Source organism: Lates calcarifer, linkage group LG18, assembly GCF_001640805.2.
Source record: "Lates calcarifer isolate ASB-BC8 linkage group LG18, TLL_Latcal_v3, whole genome shotgun sequence".
In the NCBI taxonomy this organism is placed as follows: Eukaryota; Metazoa; Chordata; class Actinopteri; family Centropomidae; genus Lates; species Lates calcarifer.
Window position 1 is genome coordinate 9,656,279 of NC_066850.1, and position 23,210 is coordinate 9,679,488.

The following is a 23,210-nucleotide window of genomic DNA, read 5'->3' on the forward strand; positions in this document are numbered from 1 at the left end:
TTTTTCAAACCTCAGACTGGAATGTGTTTCATAGCAAGTCTTGTATTAAAATCATTTATATATATTTCAAAATATCTTCTATAAATTTTTTTTTTCTCTCTGCAAAACACCACTGCACACTTTCTTCACAAGTACAAAACAGGATTTTCATAAACTGCTGGCACACAATTATTTTGAAAATATTTGTAACATTAATTCCTTTCAAAACCAGATATTGGAGTTTGACAGAAAGGAGGATTGTAATTGATGTCAGGCTCCTGCTCAAACAGCGATCGCATCCATCTCTGAAAAACATCTTCAGCAGGAAGTTCCACTTAAGACTTTTTCTTTAAAGGCTCTGGATGAAACTGGTTTAGTGTTATTTAGTGTTAGCTCTGTAGTAATCTTATGGGCAATATACAGATGTTTTCATTTCCATTTTCATGTGTCCTTCACAGACGTACAGGACACTGAAACTATTGGAGACATTTTACGATGATGTAAAGTCTTGTTAACGATACTATCCCTCACTGATTTCAGTTCAATTCACTATTATAATTCAAAAGGGAGGAGATGGAGAGTTAGATTTTGAGACAGAAGTTTAAATCAGCCTCCAGCTTCAGCTTCATCCAATGTTTAAAAAATCCTTTCCTTGAACTGACATTTAGTATTTTATGTTTAAAGACTGTAGTAAATAAAACAAATAAGAAGGCATTACCTTGTCTTTTATATACAATATGTATTTCTTTTCTCTTAAAATGTGCAATTCCTGCATTTGTTTTCTTTTTCATGGTAATCCAACTTATCTTTAAGACAAAGAAAAATCACAGCCACAAGATAAAAATTACACTTAATCACAAAAAAACACAAAAACCATAAGACAGCTCAGTTCTGTATAATGCACCTTCCACATGAGAATAAAAAAGATGGAGGACAACATGATAATAAAGAAAGATGTCAAAATTAGTAGATGGCAGATTAAATCATACAGTCACATGCGAAGATGTAAACAAGATTAAAAGTTCTGTAGCCGCACTAGTGGCGAGACTGCAAGGCTCATTACACGACAGGACAAAAAAACAATAATCTAACGTTTGGCCAGCGGGTGGCGCCAGAGGAAAGGCCTTATTGTTGTGAAATTCAAAATGGTTTATGCTTTGTAGTGATATCTCAGCGGACATTAGAATTCTTACAGATATGCCCCATTAGTGGCCAAAAACACTGACTGAAATGACATTTAAAGGCAACCGAAGCAACAGAAAATACAAGATTAATACACAGATCACATATCTTTATACAGGGCCGTACATTTAACATCAGATCTTTCTGCACTGGGTGTCTAAGAAGAGCACCTCTCTGTCACAGATGAGATCCATGTGTTTTGATTTGTTTTTTCCCTTTTAGTTTGTATACATGCGTACATACATATATATATATTAGAACTCATATTGAAGTGATGGTAAAATTGCATTTAAAAAAGAAAGGAACCAAGAGAGTTGTTGGATCTGCCAACAGAGCACCTCTGACGCACGTCCTTATCTCAGTCTCATAGGTGTTTATTTTCATCAGTGTGGACAGATTTCTGATGCTGTAAGCAGTGTTGCTGTCATAATCTCGTGAGAAGAGATTTGAGGATAGGCAGGAAGAAGGTGTGGGCGTGGAAGTAAAACCGGCGGCTCATTCACAGGCCAACTTGCTGTCAAAGCTCGACAAGCCGATGGCAAAGGCTTGAAGAGCGCACATGGGATAGTTGTAGTCCAGAGTGAAGATGTCTTCAGCCACTCTGCCGAACTGCATGACAATGTAGTCCGCTACAGTGTGGGGAAACAGAGTCAATCAGAACAGTGCAGGAAATATGTCATGAGAGGATAAGACATAGTGAATAGTGAATGGCTAATTTATGCAGGGCACCAAGCAAAGTGCTCAGCAACAAAGAGATGGTGTAAAAGGAGTGTAAACATGAAGAAAAGAAGAGATACTCACGGTCGTTGTCGTGAACTATTTGAAAGTTTTTGACTGAAGCTTGAGTGACCCGGCCGTGGAAGTTGAGCACATAAGACTGGGTGTCATCATTCCACACAGGGGCCTTGTTGTGCAGCTCTATCAGGTTGTCCAGTGAGTGATTCTGCCACCTGCTGAGGAGGCTCTCCTGCTCCTGTCATACAAACATACTGATTATGAAACAAGGTATAGACATATTTGTATAGCCTGCACAAAATAATGCATAGTCCTAATGGTGTCTTTAAGTCAAGCTGGAAATAAGGACATTACAGGGCCATTGCACTCACATTTTGAGGTCTTACAGGGACTCTTTCAAAATTCATGTTCATGCCGGGGATGATTACAGTCATTTTACGTGGTCCTTTGAATCCCAGCACGTTGGTTTCCTGCCAAATGGTACACCCACAGTTACACTTAATATAATGAACGAGGAGACACGCTAAACACATGGCTTGTCTCTGTCAGTCACTCACATAGCAGATGGCAGCCAGTTCCTGTCGTGTGTTGCTCTCCTCCAGCAGAGCCCCGGGGTTTTTGCAGGGGTTGGTGCCGTTGTCGTACACCGTGAATTTGGTGCCCATGAGGTTGGACCTGTGAGAGTACACACCGGTGATGAAATGCTGTTAGCACTTCACATTTTTTGCCTGCTGACAGCATTTTCTAACGTCTGAGTTGTGTGGAGTGGCTTGCTGTGCTCAGCTTTTCTTAAAACCAACCAAACATAACTGCTAAAAGGTGCAATTTTACACCTTGGCCTAGTTTAAGGTAATCGCAGCAATTACTAAGAGTTGTTGCTAAGTGTCTGAAAGCTGCAGTTATATAATATGCTCATAGCTCAGGCTAATGCAGCTATTTATCACATACATGTGGGTTGTTTAAATTGTTTCATGCAATAAGCACAAAATGTGAGCATGTACAAAAAACATGAAATACTTTACCAAGATATTCAAGAGGGTTTTAGGCAGATTTTAGCTGCTATAATAAAAGGTGAATCTAAGAGGGCGTATGATTATACCTCAGTTTACCGATGAAGCTCTCTCCCTCTCGTGACAGATCAGTGGCATCTACTGAGATAAGGTAGTTGGACGTCTTGCTCTTCTTCCTCTTCCTTCCTGCCAGCAGAAATACCTGGAAACAGAGAGATTTGCCTTTAGTTTTAAAACAAGTATTATGTCCTTAAGTGAAAAAAAGTTTGAGACACACCTTCCATTTATGTCTCAAACACTCACCCTCTTGCCATCCTCCCTCTCCATGTGCATGAAGTAGGTGGGGTAGAGGCCGCGGTCCATACCCTTCTTGTCCCGAGTGATTCGACATTTAACGGTGACGCCACGTGGAGCTGGACGCAGGACAAACTCCTCCAGATTGGCGACATCAATTAGTGAGCTCTCTGCTGTGGGTGATCCTGGGGTTACGACCTCCTGGGTAGTGGGATACGTGAACTTAAATGAGGATAACTCCTGGACGGGACTGGGATTATGCAGACTATATTAGAGGCGTCTTTGTGAGTAAATTTACTGGGCTACTCACTGAAGCATCCTTGCCACTGGCAGCAGAGGCAGGCCTGGTGGTGTCTGTGTGAGGGGACAAAGAACGAGTCCGCTCTTCCTCTGCATCGTCCTCGTGCTCGCTGGCTTCATCGAAGTTCATACTGCCAGACAGACCTGGTGAGGAGGCAGAGAGTGTGAGAGCACTTTAAGGATACACGAAGGTCTTTACCATTTTCCTGCTGGGAAGCTTATTTACACACGACAGAGGAGGAAAAGGATTCCCAGAGGCTCTGTGCATATCCCAAACTACAAAGAAATCTCAAAGACTTCATTTTATTTCTTCCCAGGGGTTTCTTTAGTTTTGGTACAAAATTGTCCCTAAGGTGTATTTTCAAGTTTTTCGGTTCATCTGGGGTCTTTGATATGTGACGACAAATTTCTCAAGCACTGATGCAATAGTCAAGAAATACTTGAAGCAAAAAAATAATACATTATAGAGCTAGAATCACTCCTTTTTATATTTCTCTGAAATATTTAGATAGGTATTTCTTTTACACAAGACAGACTGATTTCAGCTCCCTAACAGCAAAAAAAGTGAAAAGTGAAACATTTAGTTCTACTTGTAAATCCAACTGAGCCATCTTAAAATCGCTTTCTATCAAACTGAACAATGTGATAATTCAGTTATGCCCTGCTCACCCTACCAAAAGGCCACATTTGGCCAGTGGCCTCAGCTGAAGCCCTACCTGTCACAGCCAATGCATCTTTTTATTAGTCAGTTTCTGCAAGGGTGAGTTTAATGTCAAGAGATGAGGCTGACGTCCCGCCATGGCTTGCATATATGTGCTTATGCAGAGACAGCTCTGTGAGGTCATACAGCCATGCAGATGTAAAATGAGCCTGGCTGACTGCAGCCAGTCTCGACTGCTTGAGACATCTGTCTCTTCATTGATAATTGGATTTATAAGCCGGGGTGCAAACTCTCAGCTGCAGCTAAGGTCCATTTGTATGTGCTGTCAGAAGGCGACAGCGGTCCACTGGCATGGAAACAAACTCAGTAAGCAGGGGAGACTGTGTCATCCAGAACTTTGCAGTGTTTTAAGATGTGTTTACATTTGACCCCAGACATCTCTGCCACTTCCTCCTGCTAGCAGTCACCAGGGCCAACATACCTTTAGCAGATTAGACTGAGGTAGGGATGGGAAGACATTGGCCTTTTCGCGTATTGAACGAGGTGAATAATGCAGCACACAACACAGCCAAACACAATATTTATACTGGGGTATTTACATGAGATGAACCCTGGATATGCAGCTATCCCTGGGAGAAAGTACGAATCATCATGAAATACAGATTGCAAATGTTAGCATCCCTCTAACACTGACTCCAGGGCTCCAATTAAAACACCAAACAAAGTTGTGTGAGCCGGTGGCTTATGAAATCAACCATCTGGAAATGTCAGTGAGGACTCATAATAGGCTAACCAACGACCTACTAAACAAAACCAAAATAAGATACACATCCACATATGATTATCACAGAGGAGGACAAGAATATTAGAAAAACTAGAGTTCACAGCTAAAAATACAGAGTTTGACTGAATGAGCTGATCAAATATGAATGTACCTCATTTTTTTCTATTTCTCCCATTTCCTCAGGGGTTAGGGTAATATGCAAGGACAGGAAGCCAAAAATACCTGCTGGAACTCCTGAGGACATATTGCTATGCTAAGCTGGGCTGACATTAACAATGAGGCCTTGCATTATTGAAAGGGACAATGACATTTTCTTCTGCAGCATCACATCACATTAAAGCCCAGAGAAAGATATGATAACTAGAGCAGCTTTTGTTTCATTTGACCCACAATAAAATCTGAACAAAGATATCAACAGTCTGCACAATTCATATCTTCAGCCTTTGGATACAACTCTAACTGGCAAAGTGCTTCAACAATACCAACATTGTATGACACCAGTTTCAGCCTTTTTAATGGTTTTTGATTGATGAACTAGTTTTTGCCCTACAATGGCAAGTAGACTAAAAAAGAGCCACAGCCCACTTCCAGGCTAGATTTTAATATACCTTCCAGTAACTTTATAAATCGCTGCCAGCTGGGTGGTGAGTGTGGGTGGGTGGCAGTAGCAATAATGATGCCATAGATGAGCACTGCAGTGTGAACAGTATTCTGGCCTATTATTAAATGACCCATTTCTCACTGCGTCCCCATCAATCACACCATTGTCTGCATCCCTATTCTATATTGCAGCAGGAGAATGCTTCAGATGTCAAAAAGTCTGACTTTGTTTAACAATAGCTACTAATCTGGAGAGGTTTAAAGAACTGTAATTATATTAACAAAAGGTAGAGTAATGCTAAAAAAAAACACCCATGACAATTTATCTGAATGGCTGTCATCCTGATCTGAACAACTTCCTCTTGAGTGTTTATATTTTATTCTTGCTTTGTCCACCTCATATCACACTGTCCTTGTGTTGTCTGTAAAGCCTGGGAATGAGACCAAGCGATAGCACAGTAACAAAACAACGATGTGTCGTGCAGCAAACGAGTTGAACCCAATTCAACTTTTTCTGCAACGCAGCATGGCGTCATCCAGCAAGGTGCTACCTTGGCCAATCACACGCAAGTGCGCATGCAAGCGCAACTCCAACTGAACTTCCCAGATCATATTTCACTGTCTCACTGGGACATGAAACAACACACCCCCTGCAATACAGGTCCTTGAACTGTTTTCAAATGTCTGTCTGGATGTGGCATAAGATGCAAACATTAAATATTTTAGTTAGGTGTTCCTTTTCATCCCGAAGCAATGATTAAACTGCAACTACTACATTATATAACATATGTACTGACAATGTCTACATCATGTAATCTGAACCTTTGTCTAAAGTCCAGGTGCTAAACTCTGCAGGACTCACCTTGTTTCTGCAGTAGCTCATGGATATCTGTTTTGGGCTCTAGCAACGACTCAGTGTCTCCATCTCTCTCAGGCTCCTCAGCAGGAGGGGACTGTGGCTGAGACTGAAGCTGAAACTGAGACTGGGACTGGAGCTGGGGCTGGGACTGGGACTGGGACTGGGGCTGGGGCTGGGACTGGCTCACCGACAGGATTTGGATTTTCATCCCTAGATCAGGGGCTTCTGAGCCCATGAAGGCGGCTGGGCCGTCAATACCTACAGTAAGCGAAAACAGTTGCAAGTCAGGTAGATGTAACATTAGTTGTTAATGTTCTCATATTGTGCTAATTACACACAACTGTCTGTGTCAGAGCTGGACATAAGTCACTGCTGTGACTGAAAAGCTACACTAGTTTAATTCGCTAAAGGCTTGCCTGGGGTGTTGTTGTGTCAGGTACCTAATAGATGATTGGTGTCACATATCTCTAAACAGTGCCACATGCACTCCTGTGTATGTAGTACTTCCTTATTACGTCTTTCTGCAGCACAAATGGAGGTGTGCTGTGAGCTTTCTGCTTTGATTTTTCTTTAACTGGCACATAAAATTAGCTCTACCTGCAGAGTGAGAGTGAATTTGATTATAGTGTTTTATAGTCTCTCAGAGTCACTGTACTGTGGTCAGTTCTCATGGGTATAAAATATTGAGATAAATCTCTCCCAGTGTGAAAACTTAACTGAGCTGAATGTCAAAAGTACTGTTATTGAGATAGTACTAATTATTGCAATAGCAATGATGCAATAGCAACAAGGTGCAAAATGGAGCACATCAAGTCTTAAGAGATGGAGCATGATGTAATTATTGCCTGTTATTGTCTGTTTCACATTGTAAATAAGAATGTAGCCTACTTATTATTTTTTTAATGCCCACCTCTTTATGCAAATAGTGCTTTGTGCTTTTACACAGCCTAACAAAAAATATTCTTCATGAGTTATACAGATGTAATGCAACTAAAAAAACAGGAGGGGATGTTTTGATGATGAGTTCCAGCGTTCCCTCACCATCCATGATGACATCATTGATGATGCTGAGTTGAGACTCCACCAGCGGGGCCTGCTCCTCACCGCGTCGTGTCCTGGAGCGACGGGGCCGGGCCTCTGTGTTGGGTTGGACCATCAGAGGTTCTTGACGCCTCCTCCGCTGCTTCTGTTCCAGCAACGCCCTCTGTGGACCAAACATGGGAACAGAAATGCCGTCAAACTTTATTCTATATTCTATGGCAATGTGGCTGGAAAATCACCCTATACATAATAACAGTCGTCTACTGAATAATACAAGAGAGTGCAGGAAAACATCAATTCTGTGAGCTGAGGGTAATTACATTAGTACGCATGATAAGTTACAACCTGTGCCTGTCTGAAGGTACAGCAAACACCCTGGAGGATACGATTAAAGATTAAATCCTTGGAAAAGGCACTGAGGCTGATGGGATTTTGATTATTATTCTTAGAGTCTCATCATAAACTGAAGTATTGATCACATGAACATTTTTCATCAAAGTCATTTATCCTCTGAGGACCATGAATTTGATAGAAATCCATCCAGTACTTCTTAAGATTTTACTATGGAGCAAAGTGTTGAGCCAACAGACCAACACCGCCATCTCATGAGCCAATCTGAATTGACAAGTCATTTAGTCACACAACGATACAATATACACTTTTTATAAACCTGGTGCTACAGTAAGAGGAAAGAGAATGACATCCTGTCTAGACCTGTTAGGCAGCAGAATAAATCTTGCATAGCTACATGATGAATAAGTGCCTCAAAGTATAAATATTTCACATAATAGAAATGGCAACCTTGAAAAATCCTTTCAAGATGTACAATACTGAAAATCCTTTTATTTAGATTAATTTTTTGATCAACACTTACACTGCATGGACAACGCAGACAGACAGTACAGATGTTGTTTTGTGAACACTGGGGGACTCACACAACGGAAGAATAACCTTAAGAGTGAAGCTAAAAGAAAAGGGGAAAAATAAAGCCATGATAAAACTCAAAAATCATGCCAAGGCTCCTGTGTGCACTGAATAGGTTCACTGAATAGCCAGAAGAATGGGCACTGTGAGAGTAGTGCTGCCTGCTGTATTATATTGAAGATTGACTAACATTCCACAAGGATTTGGTCTCTCTGGATCGTCAAAATGTGACAAGCGACATTAAGTTTTTTCCCCTTTTCCTGATGACAAGGTTGCTATGCTAATTTTAGGAACTGTGATATGGTGCACGATGAGTTTGTTGAAAATGTGCTCTGGTCATGTTGTATTCTCTCCCCCTGAGCTCCAGTCTCTGTGGTCAGGGCAGCCAATGCGATTACGCAAGCGCGTTAATTAGCGCATCAAATGCAAAACAACAAGCCCTGTTTAGTGATGCTGTTTAGTGAGCTGGAAGATACTAGGAGGCCCTGTCTCATATTTGTCAGACTAAAAAAGCTTTCAGAACTCACCAGTCATTGTGCTGGAGTTCAGAAAATGTCTCCTAAGAAATCTGTCTCACTGTTTCCTCCCCTCTGTGCAACCACAGCGACATCTGCTACCACTCTTATGACTTATGAGCAAAAAACTGGATTAATGTGAATAGAACAAAAAACAACCTCCACAAGTGTAGAGAGGCACAGTGCACTGACAACAGATGGGATAATTAGCAACACAGAAGAGGTAACAAAGGAAATAAGTAAAAAAAAAAATATATATATATATTTAAGTCAGAGAGAGACTATTACTGAATAGTTGTTCAATGTACAAGGTCATGTCTGGGAGCTTTATAATCCAGACCCAGATTTGTTATCATTTCAAAGGACCATGCTTTAAGAGGACCAGGATTTGCATGCTCTCTTTATGGTTATAAATAAAGGCGACAAATGAATAAAACATAGAGCAGGATTATCATAATCATCATCATAGTCTAATAAATGAATGTTGAAATACTGCCAAATTTCAGGAAGCATTTAAATGGTGATGGGAAGAAAAAAACAGAAGACTGCTAATGTGAAAACTGAAATGTTTCTTCAATTTTTTTCTTGGTGGTTACAAATTTCCTCCCAAATTTTATGGTCTGTTATCAGCTAGATTCAGTTGGTGTGTTTTGGAATGGAAAATGACCTTTTAAAATTACCTGCATTGTAAGCCTACACACTGGATTAATTCTTCAAACAATCAACATTTGACCAGTATGTTTTGTCTTGCCTCCCAGTGTGCTATTTTAAGCCAGTCTATTGTAATATTCTCGTCTTTTGTAAAGACTTGGTGCTTGGCATTTTCAGACCAGGATGTGACTTCATTTGTGCTTTTACAGTCCTTCCTTTTGGCTGCCAAAACATGGGAGAAGTGGAGGAGACTTAAACATACTGCGTCCTTGCAAACAATCTGCCAACAATAATACGGTATAAGCTACATGACATAAAAAATGAGGCCATGCAAAACTCACACAGAGAAGTTTAAGTTAAAGTTGAGTACTGTTACTGTTGGATATTAATAGGTTTTGTCAGTTTTGTCTGGATTTCTCGTTCCGTTCAGACAGGAGTATGAATCTTTATCTCATACAAACTGTTCTCCTGAGACAGACAAGCAACGAAAATATATCAGAAAGAGAAATATTAAAAGTTACAAACCCGTTCCATTGACATCCTGAACAAGCGTTGGCCCAAGTTCACAAGTTTCACTACAGAGCTAACACTACAGGTCCCATTAGTCTTGAGGTCAGATGAAGCTATGTTCCCCTCCAAACAGTAGCATTCCTCCTGGGCTTGACTCCGTCTCCCTGTCCCTCATTCCTCCTCTGGAGCTGAGTTTGAAGATCAATAAACCGACAGCCTCCTCTGCACTATGTGGTCCTCTGGCAGAAAAGGGTCTGTCGCTCCGCCAAACACTGCGCGCCAGAGTGTGTGTACGTGTGTTTGTGTGTGTGTGTGTGTACGCGGTCACCGTTGCTAACTGAATCAGTAGTCATTAGCGCTCCAGCAGGAGAGAGAGATAGAGGTGGGGGGGGGGCTTGTGAGGTACGCTCCAAGTGAGATACGGTCACAGTCACACTGCTCCTGGAATTACTGTCTGAATGGTTTTCATGTGACTATTTGAAATAAAGGGAGAAATGATAAATTGAGTAGAAACACGGTGAAAATGTGGATATAGGTTTTACTGTTCAATAAAATACATTTTTCATATTTTCCATAACCTGCATCTGATCCCCCTCTGGGCATAAGTGCATGTGAGTTTGTCCTCATGAGTTATGTAAGGCAGGGAGACTCTCAGTGAGGCTGTTTGGACTCAGCTGAAAGTGTGCGGCACAACTGAGCCACAGTGGGACAACGGGACACACACACACACACTTACACACACACAAAGCCAGGCGCCCCACACTAAATCCTCCTCTCTCTCTTTGAACTCACCAATCTGGCCCTCCTGTGTCTTTCTGCCTAATGTGTGAGATAGTGGTGCACGGCTTCCAGCTTTAATCAAAGCTCGACACCGCAGCTCTACAGCAAGGTTTTTGGGATAAAGTGTCTCACAGAGCCTCGGGAGGAAAGGATGAAAAAGGTACAAATGTGTGACAGAGGAAGGGCTATGTCAGGTAATGGGTGACAAAAGGAAACAAGCCTCGGGAGTAAGTGAGCATTAAAATTCCAAGTGACTGAGCAGGTGAAAAACAGGAGATTTCCTGTTTCAACATTAATCACTAAATTGCACACCGCTGCATGATGTTGAAGCTGCTCTTGCCAACAGCAGGCGCCCCATGGTGACAACAGAGAAACAACAAGGCTATCTCAGCCCTTTCATTTACAAGTATTATGCAAAATCTTAGCAGGTGCTTAAATACAACAGAGGTTAGCAATGAACCTAAAACATAATTTTTGTGTGAGTTACAGGGCTTAACCAGACTAAAGCTGTAGAACGGCTGTGAACTACACCGGTTGGTCTTTGAAAGTGCAGTGACAAAAGAGCAGAGACACCAAAGTCTTGAAAATGAGAAAATGACGAAGAGAAACAAACAACAGAAGAATAAAATGTAAAAAGCGAGCTGTTTGTGTTTGCTTGTGAATGAAGTTCGGTTTCCTACCTGTTTTTCAAGCTTCTGCTGCATTAGACTGACACCGTCATCTTCGATGCCACTACAGAGAAGAGAGGAAACATTAAGAAGAGTTAGAGATTTCACACATTAATCTCTATAACCATCAAACTGAATTAGATTTTCCTACTGAAACCAGTAGAGGGCACCACTGCTTTTTATCCTGTATGGTCTTCTATGAAATAAACCATTTAAAGAATTAAAAAGGTTTTAGTCACAGTAGTGGCAGATTTAAAAGGCTAATTCAGCAATGTATAGAGAATTAAATATCTAGCCTATAGTATAATTAAAACCCCAAACAGTGACCCTACATTAGACTAAAACTTAAACCCAAACAATGACCGAGCAGACACTTAGTGTGAAAATTTAAGAAAGAAAAAAGAAAAGCGAGGTTGCACAAGAAAGAGAAAGAAAACAAGAAAAAGAAGGACAAAGCTCCAGCTGAGAGAACGCCTTGCACTCGGGTCCTCAGGGCATTTACCCCGGACTCCTATCTGAAGGGACTGGGCCCATGTTGCTTGGCTACAGTGAGGAGAGAGAAGGGCAACAGCAGGAGTCTGTACTGTCAGTGTCTGAGTCAGAGACCAACAGGATCTCCACTCCTGTCTCTTTGTCAAACACGCACACACAAGTCCGCCATACAGGGTTGATTTAAGGTGTGGATCGTTGACTCCATTTCTCCTATTATCCATCTTTCCCTGTCAGGTAAATCTTTAAATATTACATGTTCTGCTGGGCTGAAATGAGTTTTTTATAGAGACGGATTAAGGGTATAGAATGAAAAGTCTTCAAATCACCCTGTCTATCTCCTCCATCAGGTAAGCTCATCAGAAATCTGACTCACTCATCCTCGCTCCCTATTTCCATCCCCCTCAGTCGCTCTCACATCCTTTCCACAGCTCTAGTGTGTAGGTGATAACACAAGCTACTTAAGGACCTCCAGCCCAATGCAGGCTGGCATTACAGCTGCTCTTTGAAGGACAGTCACTGCATAGCAAATGGTGACGAGCGCCAGAAACTCATTATATACCAAGAAGCGCACAAGTGCTTTAATAAAGCCTGCTCCACTATTATCAAACCCACAGAGTAACAATTAACACAATCATGGGCTTGAATCGTGATCATGTACATTCTGCTTCAACATTAGTCATCTCCCACCTGTGCTTCATATTATTACTCGTAAATCCCTAGTATCTCTCACAATGGCAAACAGATGGAGTCCCCTGGGAGCCCGTATATGGCACCTGAGAACAGGTGCTGGTGACAGAGAGAAGGGCTAGAGAGTGGAGGATGATAGTTGTTAACTACACGTACAGGACTGTCATTAATATGGTGAGGAAGAGATGAGCGAAAGTTGTGCAGGTGAAGTGAACAGCAAGACCCTGGAGAGGCCACCACCGTGTGTTGCATGGGCTGTAGAGGCTTGAGACTTTAAGTTAAGTAACATCTACCAGAATGGCTTTTAGCCAGGGCCTGACAGATCTGCACAGTTTGTCTCAAACTAATGTGATTATCCAATAATAAGACTGAGGCATAAATAACTATGATGAAAATGTTTACTTAGATTTCCCACTGGTCTGTACCATTAATATTGCCGTTACCATGGTACAGAGCATAGTCTGATTAATGACTGAAGACACACCCTCTACATTTCGATGAGATTTTCCCTGATGTTTTCAACCTCCGACACAATCTCTCTGTTGTAGTGGTGCTGCAGTATGTCCCTGAGGCAATCTTTGTTTGAATATTGTGATTAAACTGTGCTTCAGGGCACTTTTAAAAATGTTTTCCCAGATAAAGACATGTCACTCGCATGATGAAGCACATTAAGTTTGTTAGTAGCCTAGAGAGCAATCATAACTGATGAAACAGTCTATGACATGTCATGAAGCACTTGGATTGCCATATGTTCAAAAATGTGATAAGTCAAAAAAAGCAGTTGACATTATCTTGGAGAAATTAGAGGGAATTTTCCCTTTTTTCTAGAACTTTACGGACCTTAATCAACTGAGGAAATAATCTGCATATTAATCGATTAAGAAAATAATTGTTACTTGCAGCCCTGTGCACATAGAAAAAAACACTGTTTTCACAGACACCAAAGCTATAAATCTACGATGATCTTTAATTAAAACAGCAGGAATTCAACCCACCCTTCTGTCCCTCAGGTAATTCAGCTGACAGATGTGAAAAAGAAAAGTGTTTGTATGTGTGTGTGTGTTTTGCAGTGTGTATTACTGTTTACCTTGCTGTTGAGTTGGAGGAGAAGCTGGCAGAGCTGGAGGGTCTTCGGGGGAAATGGTGATTTGACACCGAGGCAGCCAAAAGCACCAGACATGCCGAGAATAAAAGAGTGAAACAAATTAACAACAAGATCAGAAATCTATGGGATATGAATAATAACCCATATTTCATATTATTGATTTTTTTAATGCTTGAATTCAACAAAGAAGCTACTGCCATCTGTTTAATAACAGAGGTTTTACTTCAGTGGACAGTGATCATCATATAAAGTCAAGGAAGCTGATAATAAAGTCAGTGGACGGTCATACAGCAGGTGCAAGTCAAAATAAAAGACAAAATCCCTCAGAGTATTAGCATAAAGACTTCAATCTGCTGGGGCTCAACAGAATGTCCTCTGCCACGAATGTTCTTGGAAAAACGCATATGCAAACACACACACACACATACAGGGACACACGGACACGAAACCCACACAAACACACTTAGAAGGTGCCTCATCACAGCTGTGAGTGATCAATGTTTCATCAGTCCGTCACAGCTTGGGTGACAAGAGAAGGACACGGCACTGTTGTCCCTTCCTTGTGTGTCAGACCGAGGTAACCATGGAGATTTCGGCTCCGTCAACAGCGCACCTCCACCAGCATTGATTAAAAACCCGCAGCCAGCTCAGTACAGCTTCACTGTAATTGGACGCCTTAGCACTGTGCTGTAAAGATTTAGTGAGTGGCAGAGGGAGGGCTGTGCCAAGGTGTGTAATTGTTTTTGAGCTGCACATAAAAATCTGAATATTTATTCAGACCTACTGTGATTTTAATGCTATGAATGCTATGAGTAATGAAATGATAATGACTGTCTATCAGGCCACTGCTAATTCAGAGTACAAAAAAGGACAAGCTGACCAGTGACTTTTTTTTCTTTTCAGATGGCAGTATCAAAGCTATTAAAAAATTGCATGCCATTAACCAGAGGGATCTTATAATCGGAACACAGTCCATTTTGTCTGTTGTTAATTTTAATTAAAAACTTTCCACTTTGCCACTTCAAAAAGAAATTTGGAAGTTGAATGAGCGTAACATAATTTCTGCCACAGGCAATTTCCAACTTAGGGAGGATACAGAATAAAATGAGGCCTGATAAAATTAAATACTTAATTCCCTGTGGCTCAGACGTGTGGTTACCAGAGAGGGAAAAATTATACCAAAATACATGCGCGAAAGAGGGACAAGTAGATTATCTGCCAGGCCAGGCAGTCTCTGGTGGGCTTTAGTTTTTCACCTAAACAGCTCACTTGTAGGGGTAGCTCACCTGGTTAAGCATGCTATATACCATATTCTAAGGCTGAGTCCTTTCTGCAGCGGCCCGGGTTTGGATCCAGCACCCCGGGCCCCTTGCTGCATTTCATCCCCTCTCTCTCTTCCCTGCCTTTCCTGTCTCTCTGCACTATTGCTGTCAAAAATAAAGCAGAAATACCCTTAAAAAAAGATGAGTAAAACTCAGAATCTACATTCTAAGCTAAGTGTGCATCCACTCTGAGGAGGGCAGGAAGGAAGGTAAATTGTTCACTAGTGAACGATGTCTACATCTACGCAGCATCTGCAGCTGTAGGTTTTAGTGCATGTCTCTGTACAGGCACACCAAAGACTCTGTAAAGCCAAAAGTCAAAGTCAGTGCACTCAGATGTTGTTCACCAGAAATAGTTATGATGTGTAACCTCTCCTGAAACTACAATAAGTCATTTTTACATTCCTGTTTAATAGAGATTATTCAAGCAAGACTGATCATGTTCATGTGCTGGACGTGAAAGACGTATAGATAAAAGTAAAGCAAAAACAATCAGTGGATTAATAAATTAGCAAATCAACAAAAAACTCAGCAATTGTTTTCATTATTGTTTATTTAAAGCTTTAAGTTTAATGTTGATCACCTCATCTCACTCTCTGGAAGAAAGCAAAGAAATGCAATGTCTCACTCTTTAAGTGCATTTCTCAAAAATGCTGAACTGCTCCTTTAACACGTCTGGCTTTTACTGTTAAACAGCGTCAAGAGATGTGGAACAAGGATCTGATGACAACTATTATCTTCTTCTTTCAGTTAGATACCATTCTTTTATATGAGAGAGGAAAACTTAACATGGCCGCCCCAAGCATTTCCAAATGAAATGAACTTCTCCCAAACTGGATCACTAATGAAGGCAAGACGCTAAAAGCAGTACATAGGTGATCATAGATTCTAGACATCGCTGAACCTTGACAAAGAAAATGCTGTGAATCTAAGAGTCAAAGTCATTTCAGCTGTTTTAGTAATCAGTTGGATGGATATTCTGAGTGCATACTTAGTTACATGTGAGTTGAGTGATATCAGTGTTCCAGTCACGCAGCCAACAGCATATTAAAAAAAAAAGTTGGACAGACACACACACAAATCACCAACTCTGGTTACAGCGCACACAGTCGCAGCCTGATGCTCTGAATAAGTAAAGACATGGTGGCAGAAACATGAGCAAGACACACATCTTTGACTGCAGGTCAGCCATTCAGCTGGCTTGAGAGATGGAGTGACTGGAAGAAACATTATAGTGGTTCTAACCTCCATCCTGGAATAGCCTCCATCCTGAAAACCCAATACAGCTTAAAGAAATAAAGCCAAAATGTATGTCCATGTGTGCATGTGTCGATGATGGAGTTAACTGTTCTACCTGAACAAACAAATTGTGAGTCTTGAAGGACAAACAACAGAAAGGCTATTAACAAGCAACAACTTCTACCACAAAGATTATTATATACTGTATGTACGTGTGCAGCTACCTGTATGACCAGCGACTGTAGACAGGCTGAGCTCCCCCATTCTTAACAGTGTCCATGGATGCAGCTGCAGGAATGCTAGTCCAGGGCTCTCCTATCTACAGTATCACAAAAATATTCATTTACACTGGAGCTCAGGGTTACTGTGCAGTCCTACCCAGCAGTCAGCCCTGCAGACAAGCTCCAAGATCTCTGCTATTATGTCACTGAGAAAGAGTAGCTATGTCCCACCCAGGGGAGTGACATCTACCAGTGCTGAGGCAGACTGAGGTCGGGAGGCTTGGAGCTGTTACCATGACTTCACACTTAAGGCAACGCACTAGGGATAGGTATGAAAGTGTCAGGCCCAAATGCTAGCATATCGTCTCATCAGCCTTAACAAAGAAAAGTCTGAATGCAACTTCAGCAAAGTTACTTAAACGTGGCTTGACACTATAAAAGAAGAGGTAAGCAGCTGGAGTATGACATAAAACCACTCTTTCCCAATATTTCTAAAAATATCAGTCAGACTAATTTGACCTAAGGTCCTATATTTACAACCCGACTACTTTCCAGTAACTTTCTGAAAGACTCAGCAATCAGTCGCAGCCCATTTCCTCTGACTCACTGGGTGGGGGGTGGGGGGCATATATCAAACCACAGATGCACATTCTGTCTGGCGTCTGAGTTATATATGCAATAATGGGAATTTATTAAGCTTTAAATAGCCCAGATCTCTTCTAAGAAATTACTGGATTATTCTGTATTCCACTGTCAGCATATGACTAAGATATTCCAGTCTGTGTTCCCCATAACAATAGTTAAAAGTGCATACTGATTTTAAAAGGTAACTCAATAAACTGAAACCTATAGATTACCATGTCTAAAAACAGACACGGTGTGGGGAACTTAATCTAGTTGCTAGGAGACCAGAGCCTCCCAATTGTTTTTTTTCCTATGCCTATTTGCAAGGGCAAGAGAGAGAAAAGAACAGAGAAAATTAAGTGTGTTTGTGTATGTTTGTCCTGAGAGACAACAGACAAACAGTAAAATTGCATATAAGTCAATGGATGATAAGCATGGGAATTATTCACCAGAGGGAGTAATTATTGAGCTCACAACAAATGATGGAAATGTGCTACAAGAGATAATAATACTATCTCCCTTGGGGACCTGAAGGGAGACACTCCACTCATGACTCTACAATGATGCTTTATTTTGTTGAGGCAGCTTTAAAGAAATATAAGCTGCTGTCCGTTGAATGTTTGTCTTCTCATGGTAGAGGTAGCCATTCTGCAATAATAATGCCACATGCAAACTCTAAGATTCATCATGAACATACAACAGAAACTCTAACTTTAGTAAAAATGTATGTAATGCAGTAGCATTCAAAAAGAGGAAAGTGAGTCCATTACAAATACCAGAAATGTTTTTTTCAATCTCTCAACACATGAGAAACAGAGTGTATTACTCAGGCCATCTGGGCCGTATGTGTTTGGAATCCACTGGACAACATCAGTAAATCGCATCTCAACCACAAACCATGCTTGTAGCTGCAGAGGTCAACCGCTTTCCTCGTGGAGAATTTAGTTTAATTGATTGATTTATAACGATGGTGTTACAATATTAAACTAAGAAGTCATGCTGATCTCAGTGTCATACCAATTCCCTTTTAAGGGAGCTAGACACATTATACAGTTAAAAGGTTCAGCTAAACCCTGTTTGGTCAACTACATGTTCCAACTGTGCTCACAATTCCTGTAAACCACAGATAAATGAAAAGCAACTGAGCTCGAGTTTTTTACATGTCATTTAAAAACAGATGCCCCAATTCTCATGTAGGTTACAGTGTGTGCATCAGTCAGGCAATGTGAGTGCAGTGCAACAAAGGAAAAAAAAACATCATCAGACTCCCACATTCAACACTACACCCATGTAAACAGTCTTTGCAGCATTACACTTGTGATGCTGTTATCTGCAGTGACACCCTGCCACAAGGAATAATAATACTAATACTAATAGTAATTAACACATTTGAGAGAGATGAATAAAAAGGCATTAAGAAGTAGAGCAAAGCCAGTTTTCAGTTGTCTTTCAGGGTTGATCAGTATGCTGAGTAACACATCTGTGAACTTTAACACAAACTGTGTGCATCACAGCTGGTGTGCTATTCAGGAATGAGTCCATTGCTGTGTCTCACATTACTATACTGACACAGTTACAAGGCCTAGAGTTTTATCTGTGTAAAATTGAAAATCTTGTTAGATATCTGGGGAAAAGATAAACAGAGTGGCAGCTAGGCCAAGTCATTTTCTATCTCATGAATTAACTAACGCTGACTGGCACCACTGAGATCATGGATTTATGTAGTACAAAGACAGTATGACAAGAATAATCCTGGATAAAGCAAACAACCTACTTATTTGTACTGCAACGGGCAATTTAAGACATTTTTCAGCATCACTGTAACTGTAAAACACATTTTCCAGCATTATGTGTCTGTGTGTTGAATGACAGCCCTTGTCTGCAAACTGACAAAAATCTAATAATCAGACTGCCACTGTAACAGGAAAGGGTGGGAGCTGCTTTGATTTTTATCTCTCTGCAAAATGAAAACAGACCTCTACTCCAGTGTTTGAAATTGCTTCCATCATGCACACGCACAAACACATACAGTATGACCCTTTTGCCCAGCACCTGTTTGCATGACCGGCAGAGTGGGTATCAGAGGAAACACTATGGTGCACTATGCTGAGGCTGCCTGTGGCTGTCAAGCTTTTGCTACATATTTACATTCAGTTCCTCCTGTTACTTTCAAATGAAGAATACATGTCAGAAAAAATATATTTTTTACATTTACTGACTAATTAATTATTATGTTATTATGTCTGTTGCTGTATAGCTTATTTAGGGTGCTGAAGATGAATACTACCTTAGGCTTCAGAAAGGCATGTTCAAACATGACATGCAAACGTTTTTTTTTCCTTATGCTTCTCATTCCCTATATTCAAAGCCAAGCTTAGTCAGAGCTCTGAAGAGGCTGAGTGCCTGACCACGAATCGTGATACAAATCATTTAGATACACTGTAATTACACAGAGTGTACTGGATTTGCGTCTATTCATCCTATGTTTAAATTCTACGTATTTAGGGAGGTGGGTGGACTTTACCTACATTGTATCGAGGAAAATACAGCAGGACATCGCTCGTCAAAATACAGTGGTGCATACATGTGTAACAAAAACACTCTCAAGAGGTTATATAAACAAAGAGTAACTGTCTGTTATGTACCTAAAGCATACATGGGATGGTTTTTTTTTAAAGAATTAGCTACGATGTGGTCGCCCACTATTGTTAAAGTCCATTGTGTTTCTATGTCATCGCTCCTTTCCATCAGGATAGAGGACAAATACATTTATCAGAGAGCAAAGCTAAACTGATATTAATAACGTTAGCCTCTTGGGGTTAAAGATGAATGTTTTCCTTTTCTACTGTGCAGCTAAAACGTTCAGAAATCTCTGAAGCGATTGTGTGCTGTAACATTACGTGTATCCGCTCGCTATCTAAGCTTAGCGTTCAAGGAGTAACATTTATCGTCGAAATGAGAAAAACAGACCCGGTTACTGTCATTTGTTTTCATCTTCCAGCTGTGGAATGTTGTAGCTAGCTTATTACCGTTAGAAGCTAACGTTAGCTGCCTCAGCCCAGCCTCTGCTGAATGCAATGGTGCCTTTATAAAAGTTGTGGGCGACTGTTAAGTTTTTCGGGTAAAAAGAAAACGGCAGCCACGCCGGTTGGCTTCTCGTTCCACATTTGACCAAATAGAACAAATATGATCATAACGTCAAAGCACTGTATCTTTTATTTTACCTTATGCTGTAGTAACTCATGTTTGTCCACGGTTGCTAAGGAAGGTCCTCGTGCGGCAGTACACTTTTTGTGGACGCTGTTGGGGAGGACTCTTGTTGCTCGGTCCTTAGTTACCGAACACACTAAGAATTGACGTTGCTATTGGTCTGCTATTTACTTAGGTGGAAGCTGATTGGACGATATTCCAAGGGTGGAGAGTGCTCTTCGCTGAGTAGCGCTCTTGATTTTTTCTCCTTTTACCTCACTGGCATGAAAAAGCAAACCTATTGTCACGGAAAAGATACACAGAGAAGGGTTTGGTCTTCTACTGTAACCAGTAACCATGGCAACAAAGAGTTAAAGACTGAAGGAACCAAATAAGACATTAAGTTCAATATCTTACACAACTGCCTGTCCATCCTCTCTGAAATAGTCACAAAATATTTCATTTCTGAAAGCATGAAACAAATTATTTCCTTAGATTATTTTATTAAGCAATATGTATTGTATTTATGTTTAGTTTTTATTTGCACAGGAATAACTGCTGCCTCCTATATAGACCAAGAATACAGTTTTCTCTTTGCACATATACAGTATATTTATTCCACATTTGTTTTGCAACATAGTTGAAAAACATGATCTTTCTAAGTTACACAGCATTGTCCACAATCACCAAAAACAGTGTTCAAATAATACCACTGCACCACCCAGCTTTATTAAACCACTGACCCAAGATTTTATGTCACTGACAAAACTGTATTGAGATTGCTCGATTTTGGTACTGTGGTATCAGTTACAGCCCACGTAGGCACAGCCTTTTTCCATATATCAATATTTAAATGCAGTTGCATAAAAGGATCGGATTTGATTGCTTCTGATGTGCAACATAATCTTTAACAGCACAGTATAATTGGAATCTATCTAAACCTATGGAAAATGGCTTGCTACTTGGATATTGCAGTAATTAAACTGCAATTTTGATTTATTCAGTATTTGATTTGACTCATACAGTCATAACTACCAGGGCTGTGCGAAGGTTGGCGAGAGTGTTATTTCATTACATCCTTGGCTTATCATTATGAGGTTCAATCAAACTACAAAGACATAAACAGTCAGTGAACTGAGATAATCGTTTTAGAATGCAGAAGCCCTATTCAGCTCAATAAAAAAGAGTTCATATAAAGAATTCTGATCACAGAAGTGGTCCAGTGAATAATAAGTGTTTCCTTTCTGTTGGCATCAGTGCCTAACCCTGCTCTTATCAAACCTTAACATCAGCTGTGAGTTAGCACATCTGAATCAGAGAGATGGCCCCTCTCTTTTAACAACAGCATCAGACCCCTCCTCCTCCTCCATGTCACCTTCAACCCATAATCCCTCTCTGGTGTGTTAGCCACCAAAATGTCAGGTGGCTGATCACATGGCGGTGTACATGGTTGAGCCAGTAGCAAGTGTACAGAGGAGGAGGAGGGACAACTACTCCGCTCTTGTATTAGTTTTGGAGTGTCCACATCAGGTGCTGGACCAACACTGCTGACCTCAGTGGTGCTGAGCTCACTGGAGGCAGGTGTTGAAACACCATCTGCTGTAATTCTGCATCTCTCCCCTCGAATAGACGGAGTTTCAGGATGATCCAAACATCTGCTGGAGGATGCAGCACCATCAGAAAATCTCTCCACATTCCTTTTTCTGATTGAGGCCCGCTGTCTCTTTGGTGTGTCTAAGTACTGTGCACTTGGAACTGTCTTTTTGATTTGGCCAGATTCCTGTGGTTGATTTCCTGCATCAGACGCAACAGTAGACTCTGTAGCTTTCTTTGTGCGTGTGCTCCTTGCTTGATGAGACTGGTCTCTTGACCTTGTCTGAAACGATAATGAGGGGAATTTGCACACACTGCTTTTCCTGGACAGCTGACTGCAACTGTCAAGGATGCTTGTGGCAGACTGGCATTTTCTCCTCCCCCGTCTCACTGGAGGTGCAGCTGCAATTGAAGTGTCAAACTGTGGGGTTACCTGAAAGATTAACAATGCAGCAAATTAACAGTGGTATAAAATTTGAGTCATGTAAGAATTATTATGCTGTGAAATAACTGTACAGGACATTCAGGTTGATCAGCAGACCCTTTGAGCTAAAATAGAGTGAGTGGCATGCTCAAGGACAATTCAGCAGTAAATGGCAATGTTTTTCAACCACAGAGCCATGTCTCATCTTAAATTGCGTTCAAAATTAATGAACAACTTACCCATGAATTCAGAGCTGATCTATTGTGTGCTTGTGTCTCTGTAAAAAATTCTTTGGGGTTGAGTGCTGCTCGGACTTCGGGCACATTCTGGAGTCTGGCTCCACACACAGGCCGGTCCAGAAATAGCAGCGGAGGCTTCTCTGTTTTTATGACTTTACGGGGCATTAATAGAGATCATTGCCGAACGCCTGGTGAAATAAAAACATCATCAAATCAGTTAAAACGTCTCATTCGAATATTAAATCTTTACTGTTCCCAGACCCACACTACTGTTTACGTCCACAACCAGCTGTATACGTTCGAACGTTGTATTATCATTCGTAGCAACTAGCTCGATATTATACATACCTTGACGTGTTTTTTTGTGTAAGAAACAGGCTTTGCAACATACAATTACTATTTATATGTAAACGTTATTTATTCCATTGTCTACTCTGAACTTTTTTAGTTTTCCGTCTTCTTTTTACCATTTCCTAGTCTCCACGATTGGCGTCTCTGATTGGTTCCAGCGTATTCTTTTGTGTGGCTGCTATTGGTGCAAGTCTGTACCACGTGATGAAATTGACGGGGGCAGCACCCACA

At 40.9% G+C, this 23,210-nt stretch overlaps 2 protein-coding genes across 5 annotated transcripts; both read right to left on the minus strand.

Moving 5' to 3' along the window:
- Positions 1-698: 698 nt before the first annotated feature.
- On the minus strand, positions 699-20,523 carry tulp3 (TUB like protein 3). 4 transcript variants are annotated; one of them, XM_018680904.2, is made up of 14 exons: positions 20,408-20,523; positions 16,563-16,657; positions 15,064-15,204; positions 13,760-13,801; positions 11,506-11,557; positions 7,446-7,608; positions 6,408-6,662; positions 3,511-3,644; positions 3,210-3,401; positions 2,996-3,108; positions 2,454-2,571; positions 2,268-2,366; positions 1,963-2,134; positions 699-1,790 (listed from the first exon to the last, which is right to left on the minus strand). In XM_018680904.2, exons 2-14 carry the CDS (start codon positions 16,616-16,618, stop codon positions 1,657-1,659), a joined length of 1,671 nt encoding a protein of 556 aa, XP_018536420.1. In that variant the 5' UTR covers positions 16,619-16,657; positions 20,408-20,523; the 3' UTR covers positions 699-1,656. The 4 variants fall into 4 exon arrangements, with proteins under 4 accessions (XP_018536420.1, XP_018536417.1, XP_018536418.1 ...); XM_018680901.2 differs by lacking the exon at positions 15,064-15,204; XM_018680902.2 differs by lacking the exons at positions 15,064-15,204; positions 16,563-16,657 and having other exon boundaries at positions 20,408-20,521.
- Positions 20,524-20,864: 341 nt separating this feature from the next.
- rhno1 (RAD9-HUS1-RAD1 interacting nuclear orphan 1) lies at positions 20,865-23,131 on the minus strand. Its single transcript, XM_018680967.2, has 3 exons — positions 22,977-23,131; positions 22,629-22,816; positions 20,865-22,398 (listed from the first exon to the last, which is right to left on the minus strand). Exons 2-3 carry the CDS (start codon positions 22,791-22,793, stop codon positions 21,661-21,663), a joined length of 903 nt encoding a protein of 300 aa, XP_018536483.1. The 5' UTR covers positions 22,794-22,816; positions 22,977-23,131; the 3' UTR covers positions 20,865-21,660.
- Between the last annotated feature and the right edge of the window lie 79 nt (positions 23,132-23,210).

Coding starts and splice junctions, on each gene's coding strand:
- rhno1 (XM_018680967.2), bottom strand. CDS start 22,793: ATGCCCCGTAAAGTCATAAAAACAGAGAAGCCTCCGCTGCTATTTCTG. Junction 22,399..22,628: donor GATCAGCTCTGAATTCATGG/GTAAGTTGTTCA, acceptor TTAATCTTTCAG/GTAACCCCACAGTTTGACAC.
- tulp3 (XM_018680904.2), bottom strand. CDS start 16,618: ATGGACACTGTTAAGAATGGGGGAGCTCAGCCTGTCTACAGTCGCTGG. Junction 15,205..16,562: donor TACAGTCGCTGGTCATACAG/GTAGCTGCACAC, acceptor TATTTTTGACAG/CAATAGTGCAGAGAGACAGG. Junction 1,791..1,962: donor AATAGTTCACGACAACGACC/GTGAGTATCTCT, acceptor CCCACACTGTAG/CGGACTACATTGTCATGCAG.